Source organism: Bombina bombina, chromosome 6 (assembly GCF_027579735.1).
Source record: "Bombina bombina isolate aBomBom1 chromosome 6, aBomBom1.pri, whole genome shotgun sequence".
NCBI lineage: Eukaryota > Metazoa > Chordata > Amphibia > Anura > Bombinatoridae > Bombina > Bombina bombina.
Genome location: NC_069504.1, coordinates 27,483,887 through 27,501,354, shown reverse-complemented (window position 1 = coordinate 27,501,354; position 17,468 = coordinate 27,483,887). Strand labels below are relative to the sequence as shown.

Sequence of the window (17,468 nt, the reverse complement as noted above, 5' to 3'; positions counted from 1 at the left end):
AGACTCAGATGTGACGGCCTTTAAGTTTAAGCTTGAACACCTCCGTTTGTTACTCAGGGAGGTCTTAGCGACTCTGGATGATTGTGACCCTATTGTCATTCCACCAGAGAAACTGTGTAAAATGGATAAATATCTAGAGGTACCTACTTACACTAATGTTTTTCCAGTCCCTAGAAGAATTTCGGACATTGTTACTAAGGAATGGGATAGACCAGGCATTCCGTTCTCTCCCCCTCCTACTTTTAAGAAAATGTTTCCCATATCTGACACCATTTGGGATTCGTGGCAGACGGTCCCTAAGGTGGAGGGAGCTATTTCTACCCTGGCTAAGCGTACAACTATACCTATTGAGGACAGTTGTGCTTTCAAAGATCCTATGGATAAAAAATTAGAGGGGCTTCTAAAGAAATTGTTTATTCATCAGGGTTTTCTTCTACAACCTATAGCGTGCATTGTACCAGTAACTACTGCAGCAGCTTTTTGGTTTGAGGATCTAGAGGAGTCTCTTAAGGTTGAGACCCCATTAGATGATATTTTGGATAGAATTAAGGCTCTCAAGCTAGCTAATTCTTTTATTACAGATGCCGCTTTCCAAATGGCTAAATTAGCGGCAAAGAATGCAGGCTTTGCCATTTTAGCGTGTATTGCGTTATGGCTTAAGTCTTGGTCTGCTGATGTGTCATCTAAATCCAAGCTTTTAGTTATTCCTTTTAAGGGTAAGACCCTGTTTTTGCCTGAACTAAAGGAGATCTTTTCTGACATTACTGGAGGTAAAGGTCATGCCCTTCCTCAGGACAAGACGGTTAAAATGAGGACCAAACAGAATAGTTTTCATTCCTTTCGAAACTTTAAAGGCGGTCCCTCTACTTCCTCATCCGCCTCCAAGCAGGAGGGGAACTTTGTACAATCCAAGTCAGTCTGGAGACCTAACCAGACCTGGAATAAAGGTAAACAGGCCAAGAAGCCCGCTGCTGCTACCAAGACAGCATGAAGGGGCAGCCCCCGATCCGGGACCGGATCTAGTAGGTGGGCAGACTTTCTCTCTTTGCTCAGGCCTGGGCAAGAGACATTCAGGGCTCCTGGGCATTAGAAATTGTCACCCAGGGGTATCGGTTAGAATTCAAGGATTCTCTCCCAAGAGGGAGATTTCATCTTTCACGTTTGTCTGTAAACCAGACAAAAAGAGAGGCGTTCTTACGCTGTGTAGAAGACCTACATACCATGGGTGTAATCTTTCCAGTTCCAAAATTGGAACAAGGGCAGGGGTTTTACTCCAATCTGTTCATGGTGCCCAAAAAGGAGGGAACCTTCAGACCGATTTTAGATCTCAAAAGTCTAAACAAATTTCTCAGAGTCCCATCGTTCAAGATGGAGACCATACGAACAATTTTACCAATGATCCAGGAGGGTCAATATATGACCACCGTGGATTTGAAGGATGCGTATCTTCACATTCCTATCCACAAAGATCATCACCAGTTCCTCAGGTTCGCCTTCCTGGACAAACATTACCAGTTTGTGGCCCTTGCTTTCGGGTTGGCTACAGCTCCCAGAAGCTTCACAAAAGTGCTAGGGTCCCTTCTGGCTGTTCTAAGGCCGCGGGGCATAGCAGTGGCGCCCTATCTGGACGATATTTTGATTCAGGCGTCAACTTACCATCTAGCCAAATCTCACACGGACATTGTGTTGGCTTTTCTAAGATCTCACGGGTGGAAGGTGAACATAAAAAAAGAGTTCACTAGTTCCTCTGACAAGAGTTGCATTCCTAGGAACTCTGATAGACTCGGTAGACATGAAAATTTTTCTGACGGAGGTCAGAAAATCAAAGATTCTAACTTTTTGCCGAAAACTTCACTCCATTCCTCGGCCATCTGTGGCGCAGTGTATGGAGGTCATTGGGTTAATGGTAGCGGGAATGGACATAGTTCCGTTTGCTCGCCTACATCTCAGACCACTGCAGCTGTGCATGCTCAAACAGTGGAATGGGGATTATGTGGATTTATCTCCGCGGATAAATCTGGATCAAGAGACCAGAGATTCTCTTAATTGGTGGTTGTCACAGGATCATCTGTCCCTGGGAATGTGCTTCCGCAGGCCAGCATGGGTCATAGTGACAACGGACGCCAGCCTCTTGGGCTGGGGTGCAGTCTGGAATTCCCTGAAGGCTCAGGGTGTGTGGACTTAGGAGGAATCCCTACTACCAATAAATATTCTGGAACTAAGAGCGATATTCAACGCGCTTCAAGCGTGGCCTAAGCTGGCTTCGGCCAAGTTCATAAGATTCCAGTCGCACAATATCACGACTGTAGCTTATGTCAATCATCAAGGGGGAACAAAGAGTTCTCTAGCGATGATAGAGGTTTCCAAAATAATTTGATGGGCAGAGACTCACTCTTGCCATCTATCAGCAATATATATCCCAGGAGTGGAGAACTGGGAAGCGGATTTTCTAAGTCGTCAGATTTTTCATCCGGGGGAGTGGGAGCTCCATCCGGAGGTGTTTGCGGCATTGATCAATCAATGGGTCTGATCAATTGGATCTGATGGCATCTCGTCAGAATGCCAAACTTCCTTGTTACGGGTCCAGATCAAGGGATCCTCAAGCAGTACTGGTAGATGCTCTAGCAGTACCTTGGTCGTTCAACCTGGCTTATGTGTTTCCTCCTTTTCCTCTCCTACCTCGTCTGATTGCAAGAATCAAACAGGAGAGGGCTTCGGTAATCTTTATATTGCCTGCGTTGCCACGCAGGACTTGGTATGCAGATCTGGTGAAATGTCATCTCTGCCACCGTGGAAACTGCCACTGAGACAGGACCTTCTCATTCAAGGTCCGTTCCAACATCCAAATCTAATTTCTCTGCAACTGACTGCATGGAGATTGAACGCTTGATTTTATCTAAGCGGGGATTCTCTGAGTCGGTCATTGATACCTTGATTCTGGCTCTAAACTAGGAAAATGTACCATAAGATATGGCGTAAATATCTTTATTGGTGTGAATCCACGGGCTACTCATGGAGTAAGATCAGGATTTCTAGGATTATGTCCTTTCTCCAAGAAGGATTGGAGAAGGGATTATCAGATAGTTCCTTAAAGGGACAGATTTCTGCTTTGTCAATCTTACTACACAAGTGTCTGTCACAGACGTTCAGTCGTTTTGTCAGGCTTTAGTGAGAATCAAGCCTGTGTTTAAACCTGTTGCTCCCCAATGGAGTTTGAATTTAGTTCTAAATGTTCTTCAAGGGGTTCCGTTTGAACCCATGCATTCCATAGATATTAAGCTTCTATCTTGGAAAGTTCTGTTTTTAGTTGCTATCTTTTCTGCTCGAAGAGTTTCTGAGCTTTCTGCGTTACAATGCGACTTGCCATATCTTATATTCCATTCTGATAAGGTGGTTTTGCGCACTAAACCTGAATTCCTTCCTAAGGTTGTTCCTAATAAGAATATTAATCAGGAAATTGTTGTTCCTTCTCTATGTCCTAATCCTTCTTCTAAGAAGGAGCGTCTGTTACATAACTTGGACGTGGTTCGTGCCTTGAAGTTTTACTTACAAGCGGACCAAGAATTTCCGTCAAACATCTTCTCTATTTGTTGTCTATTCTGGAAAGCGTAGGGGTCAAAAAGCTACGGCTACCTCTCTTTCTTTTTGGCTGAAAAGCATCATCCGTTTGGCATACGAGACTGCTGGACAGCAGCCTCCTGAAAAAATTACAGCTCATTCTACTAGAGTGGTGGCTTCCACATGGGCTTTTAAAAACGATGCTTCTGTTGAACAGATTTGTAAGGCTGCAATTTGGTCTTCCCTTCATACCTTTTCCAAATTTTACAGATTTTATACCTTTGCTTCTTCTGAGGCTATTTTTGGGAGAAAAGTTCTTCAAGCAGTGGTGCCTTCTGTTTAGGTATCTGTCTTGTCCCTCCCGTTCATCCGTGTCCTGTAGCTTTGGTATTGTATCCCACAAGTAAAGGACTCGTCGTTTCTTGTAGAAGAAAAGGAAATTTATGCTTACCTGATAAATTGATTTCTTCTAAGATACGACAAGTCCACGGCCCTCCCTGTCAATTTAAGACAGATTATATTTTTATTTAAAACTTCAGTCACCTCTGCACCTTTTAGTTTCTCCTTTTTCTTCCTATACCTTTGGTTGAATGACTGGGGGGTGGAGTCAAGGGAGGAGCTATATAGACAGCTCTGCTGAGGTGCTCTTTGCCACTTCCTGTTAACTTGTGGGATATTATCCTCCTGTTAAGGATGAATCCATGGACTTGTCGTGTCTTAGAAGAAATCAATTTATCAGGTAAGCATAAATTTCCTTATATATCTATATACATATACACATACACAGAAGTAACTCTGCATAGTCTGTCATATCTACTTACAACTGAATTTGTGACTTTTACATATTCTGTACAACCAATTTATGTACAAATGGTGATGCTGTTTTATATTCAATATTAGTTCTTAGAGGCTACCCAGTGTTTCCCCTGTAATTATACTCTGATTTTATAGAGCTGCAGCTGAGTAAAAAAGAGTAGACTTAAAGGGACATTATACACACAAACAAATATAGGCTATTTAAATAAGGCATATAAAGAAAATTAACGCCTAGATTTAGAGTTTGGCGTTAGCCGTCAAAAGCAGCGTTAAGGGCTCCTAACGCTGCTTTTGGCCGCCCGGTGGTATTTAGAGTCAGCCAGGAAAGGGTCTAACGCTCACTTTCAAGCCGCGACTTTTCCATACCGCAGATCCCCTTACGCCAATTGCGTATCCTATCTTTTCAATGGGATCTTCCTAACGCTGGTATTTAGAGTCTTGGCTGAAGTGAGCAGTAGACCCTCTACCGACAAGACTCCATCCGCAGAAAAAAGTCAGTAGTTAAGAGCTTTCTGGGCTAACGCCGGTTTATAAAGCTCTTAACTACTGTGCTCTAAAGTACACTAACACCCATAAACTACCTATGTACCCCTAAACCGAGGCCCCCCACATCACCGCCACTCTATTAAATTTTTTTAACCCCTAATCTGCTGACCGCACATCGCCGCCACCTACATTATCCCAATGAACCCCTAATCTGCTGCCCCTAACATCGCCGACACCTACATAATGTTTATTAACCCCTAATCTGCCCCCCCCAACGTTGTCGCTACCTTACCTACACTTATTAACCCATAATCTGCCGACTGGACCTCACCGCTACTATAATAAATGTATTAACCCTAAACCGCCGCACTCCCGCCTTGCAAACACCCATATAAATAGTATTAACCCCTAATCTGCCCCCCCCAACGTCGCCGCTACCTACCTACACTTATTAACCCCTAATCTGCCAACCGGAGCTCGCTGCTACTCTAATAAATGTATTAACCCCTAAAGCTAAGTCTAACCCTAACACCCCCTAAATTAAATATAATTTTAATCTAACGAAATAAATTAAATATTATTAACTAAAGTATTCCTATTTAAAACTAAATACTTACCTGTAAAATAAACCCTAATATAGCTACAATATAACGAATAATTATATTGTAGCTATTTTAGGATTTATATTTATTTTACAGGCAACTTTGTATTTATTTTAACTAGGTACAATAGCTATTAAATAGTTATTAACTATTTAATAGCTACCTAGTTAAAATAACTAACAAATAACCTGTAAAATAAATCCTAACCTAAGTTACAATTAAACCTAACACTACACTATCAATAAATAAATTAACTACAAGTACCTACAATTACCTACAATTAAATAAACTAAACTAAATTACAAAAAAAAAAACACTAAATTACAAAAAATAAAAAGATTACAATAATTTTAAGCTAATTACACCTACTCTAAGCCCCCTAATAAAATAACAAAGCCCCCCAAAATAAAAAGAATTCCCTACCCTAATCTAAATTAAAAAAAGTTAACAGCTCTATATTACCTTACCAGCCCTTAAAAGGGCTTTTTTGCGGGGCATGCCCCAAAGAAATCGGCTCTTTTGCCTGTAAAAAACACACAATACCACCCCCCAACATTACAACCCACCTCCCACATACCCCTACTCTAACCCAAACCCCCCTTAAATAAACCTAACACTACCCCCCTGAAGATCTCCCTAACTTGAGTCGTCTTCACCCAACCGGGCCGAAGTCTTCATCCGATGGGGCAGAAGAGGACATCCAGACCGGCAGAAGTCTTCATTCTATCCGGGCAGAAGAGGACATCCGGACCGGCAGACATCTTCATCCAAGCGGCATCTTTTATCTTCATCCATCTGACGAGGAGCGGCTCCATCTTCAAGTTTTCTCCCTGTCTGTTCCACTGTGTCCTCACCATTACTACAGTATTCTGCAGACACCAAGCTGATTATTTCACACACACCTCTGTAAAGCGATATATACTTAATAAATATATATATACACACACACACAAATATCAGGGCCCTAGTGCGATATTTGGTGGTTACAGTGTCTCAGAATGACTTGGCAGCTACATAGCAATATAATATGTAACAGAGTGTGCTTGATCCGTGCAGACAGAAGAGTCAGCTGTACACGTTCGTTAGCACAACATATTTCACACACATTAGCAGGAATGTTATCGCAACATATATCACACACGCAATATATAATGCCCCCGTTAGAGCAACATATGTTGTACAGGTAAGCATGCATGTTAACACAACATACAGCACACACATTAGCATAACATATAACACTCTCATTAGCACAACATATAACACAGACGTTAGCAAAGCATATATCACTATCGCACACGTTAGCACAGCATATATCACACATGTTAGCACAGCATATATCACACACGTTAGCACAGCATATATCACACATGTTAGCACAGCATATATCACACACGTTAGCACAGCATATATCACACACGTTAGCACAGCATATATCACACATGTTAGCACAGCATATATCACACACGTTAGCACAGCATATATCACTTATGTTGGCTGCACTGAAATAAACCTGTGATTAGTATTCTATTGACCAGGATAATCTGCTTGTGCCGGTGCACTTGTGCACTTTTTGTTTGCGTTGTCACAATGATTTCGTGTTTTGCTGCAGGATTCTGATGGAGAAAGCAGCCCATGGGACAGTCCCTTATCCAGCCGCCGGCTCCCTGTGACAATGAAGGAGCAGGTAATGTGCTTGTTACACCGGGAGTTCTAGACAAACACTCACTGCACTATTAGTTTAGGGGTGACTAATGGCTGCTGCATGCTGCGCACCCCTAAATATTACTGTATCACCCCTAAACTCAAAGTGCCGTGAATTTCAGCTATTTATAAATATTACTGTCACCCCAAAACTAATAGTGCCGTGAATTACAGCTACTTATAAATATTACTGTGTCACCCCTAAACTAATAGTGCTGTGAATTACAGCTACATTTAAATATTACTGTATCACCCTTAAACTAATAGTGCCAGGAATTACAGCTACTTATACATATTACTGTGTCACCCCTAAACTATTAGTGCCGGGAATTACAGCTACTTATAAATATAACTGTGTCACCCCTAAACTAATAGTGCTTTGAATTATAGCTACTTATAAATATTACTGTGTCACCCCTAAACTAATAGTGCTGTGAATTACAGCTACTTATAATTATTACTGTGTCACCCCTAAACTAATAGTGCAGGGAATTACAGCTACTTATAAATATTACTGTGTCACCCCTAAACTAATAGTGCTGTGAATTACAGCTACTTATAATTATTACTGTGTCACCCCTAAACTAATAGTGCAGGGAATTACAGCTACTTATAAATATTACTGTGTCACCCCTAAACTAATAGTGCTGTAAATTACAGCTACTTATAATTATTACTGGGTCACCCCTAAACTAATAGTGCCGGGAATTACAGCTACTAATAAATATAACTGTATCACCCCAAGCAGCCCATGGGACAGTCCCTTATCCAGCCGCCGGCTCCCTGTGACAATGAAGGAGCAGGTAATGTGCTTATTACACCGGGAGTTCTAGACAAACACTCACTGCACTATTAGTTTAGGGGTGACTAATGGCTGCTGCATGCTGCGCACCCCTAAATATTACTGTATCACCCCTAAACTCAAAGTGCCGTAAATTTCAGCTATTTATAAATATTACTGTGTCACCCCAAAACTAATAGTGCCGTGAATTACAGCTACTTATAAATATTACTGTGTCACCCCTAAACTAATAGTGCCGGGCATTACAGCTACTTATAAATATTACTATGTCACTCCTAAACTAATAGTGCCGGGAATTACAGCTACTAATAAATATAACTGTATCACCCCTAAACTAATAGTGCCGGGAGTTACAGCTACTAATAAATATTACTGTATCACCCCTAAACTAATAGTGCTGGGAATTACAGCTACATATAAATATTACTGTGTCACCCCTAAACTAATAGTGCTGTAAATTACAGCTACTTATAATTATTACTGTGTCACCCCCAAACTAATAGTGCCGGGAATTACAGCTACTTATAAATATTACTGTGTCACCCCTAAACTAATAGTGCTGTGAATTACAGCTACTTATAAATATTACTGTGTCAACTCCTAAAGTAATAGTGCTGGGAATTACAACTACTTATAAATACAACTGTGTCACCCCTAAACTAATAGTGCCGGGAATTACAGGTACTAATAAATATAACTGTATCACCCCTAAATTAATAGTGCTGGGAATTACAGCTACTAATAAATATTACTGTGTCACCCCTAAACTAATAGTGCCGGGAATTACAGCTACTTATAAATATTACTGTGTCACCCCTAAACTAATAGTGCCGGGAATTACAGCTACTTATAAATATTACTGTGTCACCCCTAAACTAATAGTGCTGTGAATTACAGCTACTTATAAATATTACTGTGTCACCCCTAAACTAATAGTGCCGGGAATTACAGCTACTTATAAATATTACTGTGTCACCCCTAAACTAATAGTGCTGGGAATTACAGCTACTTATAAATATAACTGTGTCACCCCTAAACTAATAGTGCTGGGAATTACAGCTACTTATAAATATAACTGTGTTACCCCTAAACTAATAGTGCTGGGAATTACAGCTACTTATAAATATTACTGTATCACTCCTAAACTAATAGTGCCGGGAATTACAGCTACTTATAAATATTACTGTGTCACCCCTAAACTAATAGTGCTGTGAATTACAGCTACTTATAAATATTACTGTGTCAACTCCTAAACTAATAGTGCTGGGAATTACAACTACTTATAAATACAACTGTGTCACCCCTAAACTAATAGTGCCAGGAATTACAGGAACTAATAAATATAACTGTATCACCCCTAAACTAATAGTGCTGTGAATTACAGCTACTTATAATTATTACTGTGTCACCCCCAAACTAATAGTGCCGGGAATTACAGCTACTTATAAATATTACTGTGTCACCCCTAAACTAATAGTGCTGTGAATTACAGCTACTTATAAATATTACTGTGTCACCCCTAAACTAATAGTGCCGGGAATTACAGCTACTTATAAATATTACTGTGTCACCCCTAAACTAATAGTGCTGGGAATTACAGCTACTTATAAATATAACTGTGTCACCCCTAAACTAATAGTGCTGGGAATTACAGCTACTTATAAATATAACTGTGTTACCCCTAAACTAATAGTGCTGGGAATTAAAGCTACTTATAAATATTACTGTATCACTCCTAAACTAATAGTGCCGGGAATTACAGCTACTTATAAATATTACTGTGTCACCCCTAAACTAATAGTGCTTTGAATTACAGCTACTTATAAATATTACTGTGTCAACTCCTAAACTAATAGTGCTGGGAATTACAACTACTTATAAATATAACTGTATCACCCCTAAATTAATAGTGCTGGGAATTACAGCTACTAATAAATATTACTGTGTCACCCCAAAACTAATAGTGCCGTGAATTACAGCTACTTATAAATATTACTGTGTCACCCCTAAACTAATAGTGCCGGGCATTACAGCCACTTATAAATATTACTGTGTCACTCCTAAACTAATAGTACCGGGAATTACAGCTACTAATAAATATAACTGTATCACCCCTAAACTAATAGTGCCGGGAGTTACAGCTACTAATAAATATTACTGTATCACCCCTAAACTAATAGTGCTGGGAATTACAGCTACATATAAATATTACTGTGTCACCCCTAAACTAATAGTGCTGTAAATTACAGCTACTTATAATTATTACTGTGTCACCCCCAAACTAATAGTGCCGGGAATTACAGCTACTTATAAATATTACTGTGTCACCCCTAAACTAATAGTGCTGGGAATTACAGCTACTTATAAATATTACTGTGTCACCCCTAAACTAATAGTGCCAGGAATTACAGCTACTTATAAATATTACTGTGTCACCCCTAAACTAATAGTGCTGGGAATTACATCTACTTATAAATATAACTGTGTTACCACTAAACTAATAGTGCTGGGAATTACAGCTACTTATAAATATTACTGTATCACTCCTAAACTAATAGTGCCGGGAATTACAGCTACTTATAAATATTACTGTGTCAACTCCTAAACTAATAGTGCCAGGAATTACAACTACTTATAAATACAACTGTGTCACCCCTAAACTAATAGTGCCGGGAATTACAGCTACTAATAAATATAACTATCACCCCTAAATTAATAGTGCTGGGAATTACAGCTACTAATAAATATTACTGTGTCACCCCTAAACTAATAGTGCCGGGAATTACAGCTACTTATAATTATAACTGTATCACCCCTAAACTAATAGTGCTGGGAATTACAGCTACTTATAAATATTACTGTATCACTCCTAAACTAATAGTGCCAGGAATTACAGCTACTTATAAATATTACTGTGTCACCCCTAAACTAATAGTGCTGTGAATTACAGCTACTTATAAATATTACTGTGTCAACTCCTAAATTAATAGTGCTGGGAATTACAACTACTTATAAATACAACTGTGTCACCCCTAAACTAATAGTGCTGGGAATTACAGCTACTTATAAATATTACTGTGTCACCCCTAAACTATTAGTGCCGGGAATTACAGCTACTTATAAATATTATTGTGTCACTCCTAAACTAATAGTGCCGGGAATTACAGCTACTTATAAATATAACTGTATCACCCCTAAACTAATAGTGCCGGGAGTTACAGCTACTAATAAATATTACTGTATCACCCCTAAACTAATAGTGCTGGGAATTACAGCTACTAATAAATATTACTGTGTCACCCCTAAACTAATAGTGCCGGGAATTACAGCTACTTATAAATATTACTGTGTCACCCCTAAACTAATAGTGCCGGGAATTACAGCTACTTATAATTATAACTGTATCACTCCTAAACTAATAGTGCTGGGAATTACAGCTACTTATAAATATTACTGTATCACTCCTAAACTAATAGTGCCGGGAATTACAGCTACTTATAAATATTACTGTGTCACCCCTAAACTAATAGTGCTGTGAATTACAGCTACTTATAAATATTACTGTGTCAACTCCTAAACTAATAGTGCTGGGAATTACAACTACTTATAAATACAACTGTGTCACCCCTAAACTAATAGTGCTGGGAATTACAGCTACTTATAAATATTACTGTGTCACCCCTAAACTATTAGTGCCGGGAATTACAGCTACTTATAAATATTATTATCTCACTCCTAAACTAATAGTGCCGGGAATTACAGCTACTTATAAATATAACTGTATCACCCCTAAACTAATAGTGCTGGGAATTACAGCTACTTATAAATATTACTGTGTCACCCCTAAACTATTAGTGCCGGGAATTACGGCTACTTATAAATATTATTGTGTCACTCCTAAACTAATAGTGCCGGGAATTACAGCTACTTATAAATATAACTGTATCACCCCTAAACTAATAGTGCCGGGAGTTACAGCTACTAATAAATATTACTGTATCACCCCTAAACTAATAGTGCTGGGAATTACAGCTACTAATAAATATTACTATGTCACCCCTAAACTAATAGTGCCGGGAATTACAGCTACTTATAATTATAACTGTATCACCCCTAAACTAATAGTGCTGGGAATTACAGCTACTTATAAATATTACTGTATCACCCCTAAACTAATAGTGCCGGGAATTACAGCTACTTATAAATATTACTGTGTCAACTCCTAAACTAATAGTGCTGGGAATTACAACTACTTATAAATACAACTGTGTCACCCCTAAACTAATAGTGCTGGGAATTACAGCTACTTATAAATATTACTGTGTCACCCCTAAACTATTAGTGCCTGGAATTACAGCTACTTATAAATATTATTGTCTCACTCCTAAACTAATAGTGCCGGGAATTACAGCTACTTATAAATATAACTGTATCACCCCTAAACTAATAGTGCCGGGAGTTACAGCTACTAATAAATATTACTGTATCACCCCTAAACTAATAGTGCTGGGAATTACAGCTACTTATAAATATTACTGTGTCACCCCTAAACTAATAGTGCTGGGAATTACAGCTACTTATAAATATTACTGGGTCACCCCTAAACTAATAGTGCCAGGAATTACAGCTACATATAAATATTACTGTGTCACCCCTAAACTAATAGTGCTGGGAAGTACAGCTACTAATAAATATTACTGTGTCACCCCTAAACTAATAGTGCCGGGAATTACAGCTACTTATAAATATTAATGTATCACCCCTAAACTAATAGTGCCGTGATTTACAGCTACTTATAAATATTACTGTGTCACCCCTAAACTAATAGTGCCGGGAATTTTAGCTACTTATAAATATTACTGTGTCACCCCTAAACTAATAGTGCCAGGAATTACAGCTACTTATAAATATAACTGTATCACCCCTAAACTAATAGTGCCGGGAATTACAGCTACTTATAAATATAACTGTATCACCCCATAACTAATAGTGCCGGGAATTACAGCTACTTATAAATATAACTGTATCACCCCTAAACTAATAGTTCCAGGAATTACAGCTATTTATAAATATTACTGTGTCACCCCTAAACTAATAGTGCCGGGAATTACAGCTACTAATAAATATTACTGAGTCACCCCTAAACTATTAGTGCCGGGAATTACAGCTACTTATAAATATTACTCTGTCACCCCTAAACTAATAGTGCCGGGAATTTTAGCTACTTATAAATATTACTGTGTCACCCCTAAACTAATAGTGCCGGGAATTACAGCTACTTATAAATATAACTGTATCACCCCTAAACTAATAGTGCCAGGAATGACAGCTATTTATAAATATAACTGTGTCACCCCTAAACTAATAGTGCTGGGAATTACAGCTACTAATAAATATTACTGAGTCACCCCTAAACTATTAGTGCCGGGAATTACAGCTACTTATAAATATTACTGCGTCACCCCTAAACTATTAGTGCTGGTAATTACAGCTACTTATAAATATTACTGTGTCACCCCTAAACTATTAGTGCCGGGAATTACAGCTACTTATAAATATTACTGTGTCACCCCTAAACTAATAGTGCCGGGAATTACAGCTACTTATAAATATTACTGTGTCACCCCTAAACTAATAGTGCCAGGAATTACAGCTACTTATAAATATAACTGTATCACCCCATAACTAATAGTGCCGGGAATTACAGCTACTTATAAATATAACTGTATCACCCCTAAACTAATAGTTCCAGGAATTACAGCTATTTATAAATATTACTGTGTCACCCCTAAAGTAATAGTGCTGTGAATTACAGCTACTTATAAATATTACTGTGTCACCCCTAAACTATTAGTGCTGGTAATTACAGCTACTTATAAATATTACTGTGTCACCCCTAAACTATTAGTGCCGGGAATTACAGCTACTTATAAATATTACTGTGTCACCCCTAAACTAATAGTGCCGGGAATTACAGCTACTTATAAATATTACTGTGTCAGCCCTAAACTATTAGTGCTGGGAATTACAGCTACTTATAAATATTACTGTGTCACCCCTAAACTATTAGTGCCGGGAATTACAGCTACTCAGGGGCGTATTTAGGTTTTGTGCTGCCCTAGGCACTCAATTCTGCTGCCCCCCACCCCAGGTTTAAGGCCTTTTTTTAGACATAATATTTTTGGGGCAGGGTGTAAAAAATTAAAAAAAATGTCTTTTTAAGTAGATGTTCACCAGGGCTTGCATTCACTCTGGTCACACACACACACACACACATAAACACACACACATATATATATATATATATATATATATATATATAAGACATTATTTTGCAAGTCAGATGATTAAAGTGTTTATATCAGAAAAAAATATCCTTCACTGTATGATAGTTTGTCAGTAGGTAGTTGTTTAACCTTAAACATCTTCTTTGGTGATTGACAGTTATTTAAGCAAAATATCTGCTTGGATAAATATGTAATGAATATACAAACTGGCCTTTAAAAGTACTTAAAAAATACAACAGTAGTTGTGATAGGTTTAGGAATTGTATCCTAGGGGATAAAGTCACACGATACAATCATAATAAAGTATATACTTGTATTGTTTCTGAATGTATTAAATGCATACAACATATTTTCAGTTGTGTTTTAAGTCACATAGTTGTATAGATTCAGCAATAAATACTTATTCTTTGCATGTATGACAGATAGACAAACAGTAAATGTACAAGTATTTAGTGACTAATCCGTTTAAGTATTTTAAAGCCTAATGAAGATGTATTGAAGGGAGAAAGGCATATGCTGTTTCACAGTGGTCACGGAGTAGTGCACACTGCACTGTGTAGTCTGTGTGAGTCTCAATCACGCGGTGGAGCCAGGAAGAATACCGCATTCCCTCTCAGTCCAGGCCAGGCTGCGCAAGTGAGCTCCGCCTCCACTGTCACCACGTCATGCGCACCCACATACAATCCCATAGGATAGCAATAGCCGGGCCAGCCATTTAAGTCATTAGTAATTGGTTGATTTAGCCACCCGGCCCTGAGTTCAGTAGAGTGGCCCTAGGGACTCAAAATTCTGCTGCCCCTTAAATATCTGCTGCCCTAGGCACCAGCCTTGTTGGCCTATGCCTTAATACGCCCCTGCAGCTACTAATAAATATTACTGTGTCACCCCTAAACTAATAGTGCTGGGAATTACAGCTACTTATAAATATTACTGTGTCACCCCTAAAGTATTAGTGCCGGGAATTACAGCTACTTATAAATATTACTGTGTCACCCCTAAAGTATTAGTGCCGGGAATTACAGCTACTTATAAATATTACTGTGTCACCCCTAAAGTATTAGTGCCGGGAATTACAGCTACTTATAAATATTACTGTGTCACCCCTAAAGTATTAGTGCCGGGAATTACAGCTACTTATAAATATTACTGTGTCACCCCTAAAGTATTAGTGCCGGGAATTACAGCTACTTATAAATATTACTGTGTCACCCCTAAAGTATTAGTGCCGGGAATTACAGCTACTTATAAATATTACTGTGTCACCCATAAAGTATTAGTGCCGGGAATTACAGCTACTTATAAGGTTCATCTCTCAGACTTATGTGATGCCAGCACACAAATGCACTAATCAGAACAAACACTGAAACTTGGCTTGAGTGCATACAGCAGTATTCAGCGCACTGACCCTGCTACACGACACACAGCACGCACTGGCCCTGCTACACGACACACAGCGCGCACTGGCCCTGCTACACGACACACAGCGCGCACTGACCCTGCTACACGACACACAGCGCGCACTGGCCCTGCTACACGACACACAGCGCGCACTGGCCCTGCTACACGACACACAGCGCTCACTGGCCCTGCTACACGACACACAGCGCACCCTGGCCCTGCTACACGACGCACAGCGCACCCTGGCCCTGCTACACGACGCACAGCGCACCCTGGCCCTGCTACACGACGCACAGCGCACCCTGGCCCTGCTACACGACACACAGCGCACCCTGGCCCTGCTACACGACAGACAGCGCGCACTGGCCCTGCTACACGACAGACAGCGCGCACTGGCCCTGCTACAAGACACACAGCGCGCACTGGCCCTGCTACAAGACACACAGCGCGCACTGGCCCTGCTACACGACACACAGCGAGCACTGGCCCTGCTACAAGACACACAGCGCGCACTGGCACTGCTACAAGACACACCGCGCGCACTGGCCCTGCTACACGACACACAGCACGCACTGGCCCTGCTACACGACACACAGCGCGCACTGGCCCTGCTACACGACACACAGCGCGCACTGGCCCTGCTACAAGACACACAGCGCGCACTGGCCCTGCTACAAGACACAGCGTGCACTGGCCCTGCTACACGACACACAGCGCGCACTGGCCCTGCTACAAGACACACAGCGCGCACTGGCCCTGCTACACGACACACAGCGCACCCTGGCCCTGCTACACGACACACAGCGCGCACTGGCCCTGCTACAAGACACACAGCGCGCACAACGGTGCAACTATTATCAACACAATGACAGTATTAAATACCTATAATCATTTATTTTGTATGCATATCTCTTACGACACAATGCTTAAAGGGACATAAAAATCTAATTTTTCTTTTATGATTCAGAGAGAACTTTCTCATTTACTTTAGTTATCAAATTTTCTTTTTTCTTTTGGTATCTTTTGTTGAAAAGCAGGGATGTAAGCTCAGAAGCGTGCATGTGTCTGGAGTGCTTTGTAGCAAGATCTCTAGATGACAGCACTATTTCCTGCCATGTAGTGCTCCAGATGCCTACTTGGGTATCTCTTCAACAAAGAATAACATAAGAACAAAGCAAATTTGATAACAGAATTAAATTCTAAAACGTTTTTAAAAATGGTCTGCTCTGTCTGAATCACAAAAGAATGTATTCTGGGTTTCATATCCCTTTAATTGCCGATAGCTACTATTTATATATTGCCGATAGCTACTATTTATATATTGCCGATATATACTATTTATATATTGCCGATAGATACTATTTATATATTGCCGATAGCTACTATTTATATATTGCCGATGGCTACTATTTATATATTACCGATAGATACTATTTATATATTGCTGATAGATACTATTTAAATATTGCTTATAGCTACTATTTATATATTGCTGATAGATACTATTTATATATTGCTGATAGATGCTATTTATATATTGCCGATAGCTACTATTTATATATTACTGATATATACTATTTATATATTGCTGATAGCTACTATTTATATATTACTGATATATACTATTTATATATTGCTGATAGCTGCTATTTATATATTGCTGATAGCTGCTATTTATATATTGCTGATAGATACTATTTATATATTGCTGATATATACTATTTATATATTGCTGATAGCTACTATTTATATATTACTGATATATACTATTTATATATTGCTGATAGATGCTATTTATATATTGCTGATAGCTGCTAT

General features: G+C 39.4%; 1 protein-coding gene across 3 annotated transcripts in view; it reads left to right on the top strand.

Moving 5' to 3' along the window:
* LOC128662550 (uncharacterized) overlaps nt 1-17,468 on the top strand; it is a 61,779-nt gene that overhangs the window by 4,956 nt on the left and 39,355 nt on the right. For 2 of the 3 annotated variants that reach the window (XM_053716340.1, XM_053716338.1), the window contains exon 2: nt 7,072-7,146. In XM_053716340.1, coding sequence (XP_053572315.1) covers nt 7,095-7,146 — 52 coding nt within the window. In that variant the 5' untranslated portion in view covers nt 7,072-7,094. Of the gene's footprint in view, nt 1-7,071; nt 7,147-7,911; nt 7,967-17,468 lie in introns of those variants that run through there. The other variant, XM_053716339.1, reaches the window with a different exon arrangement.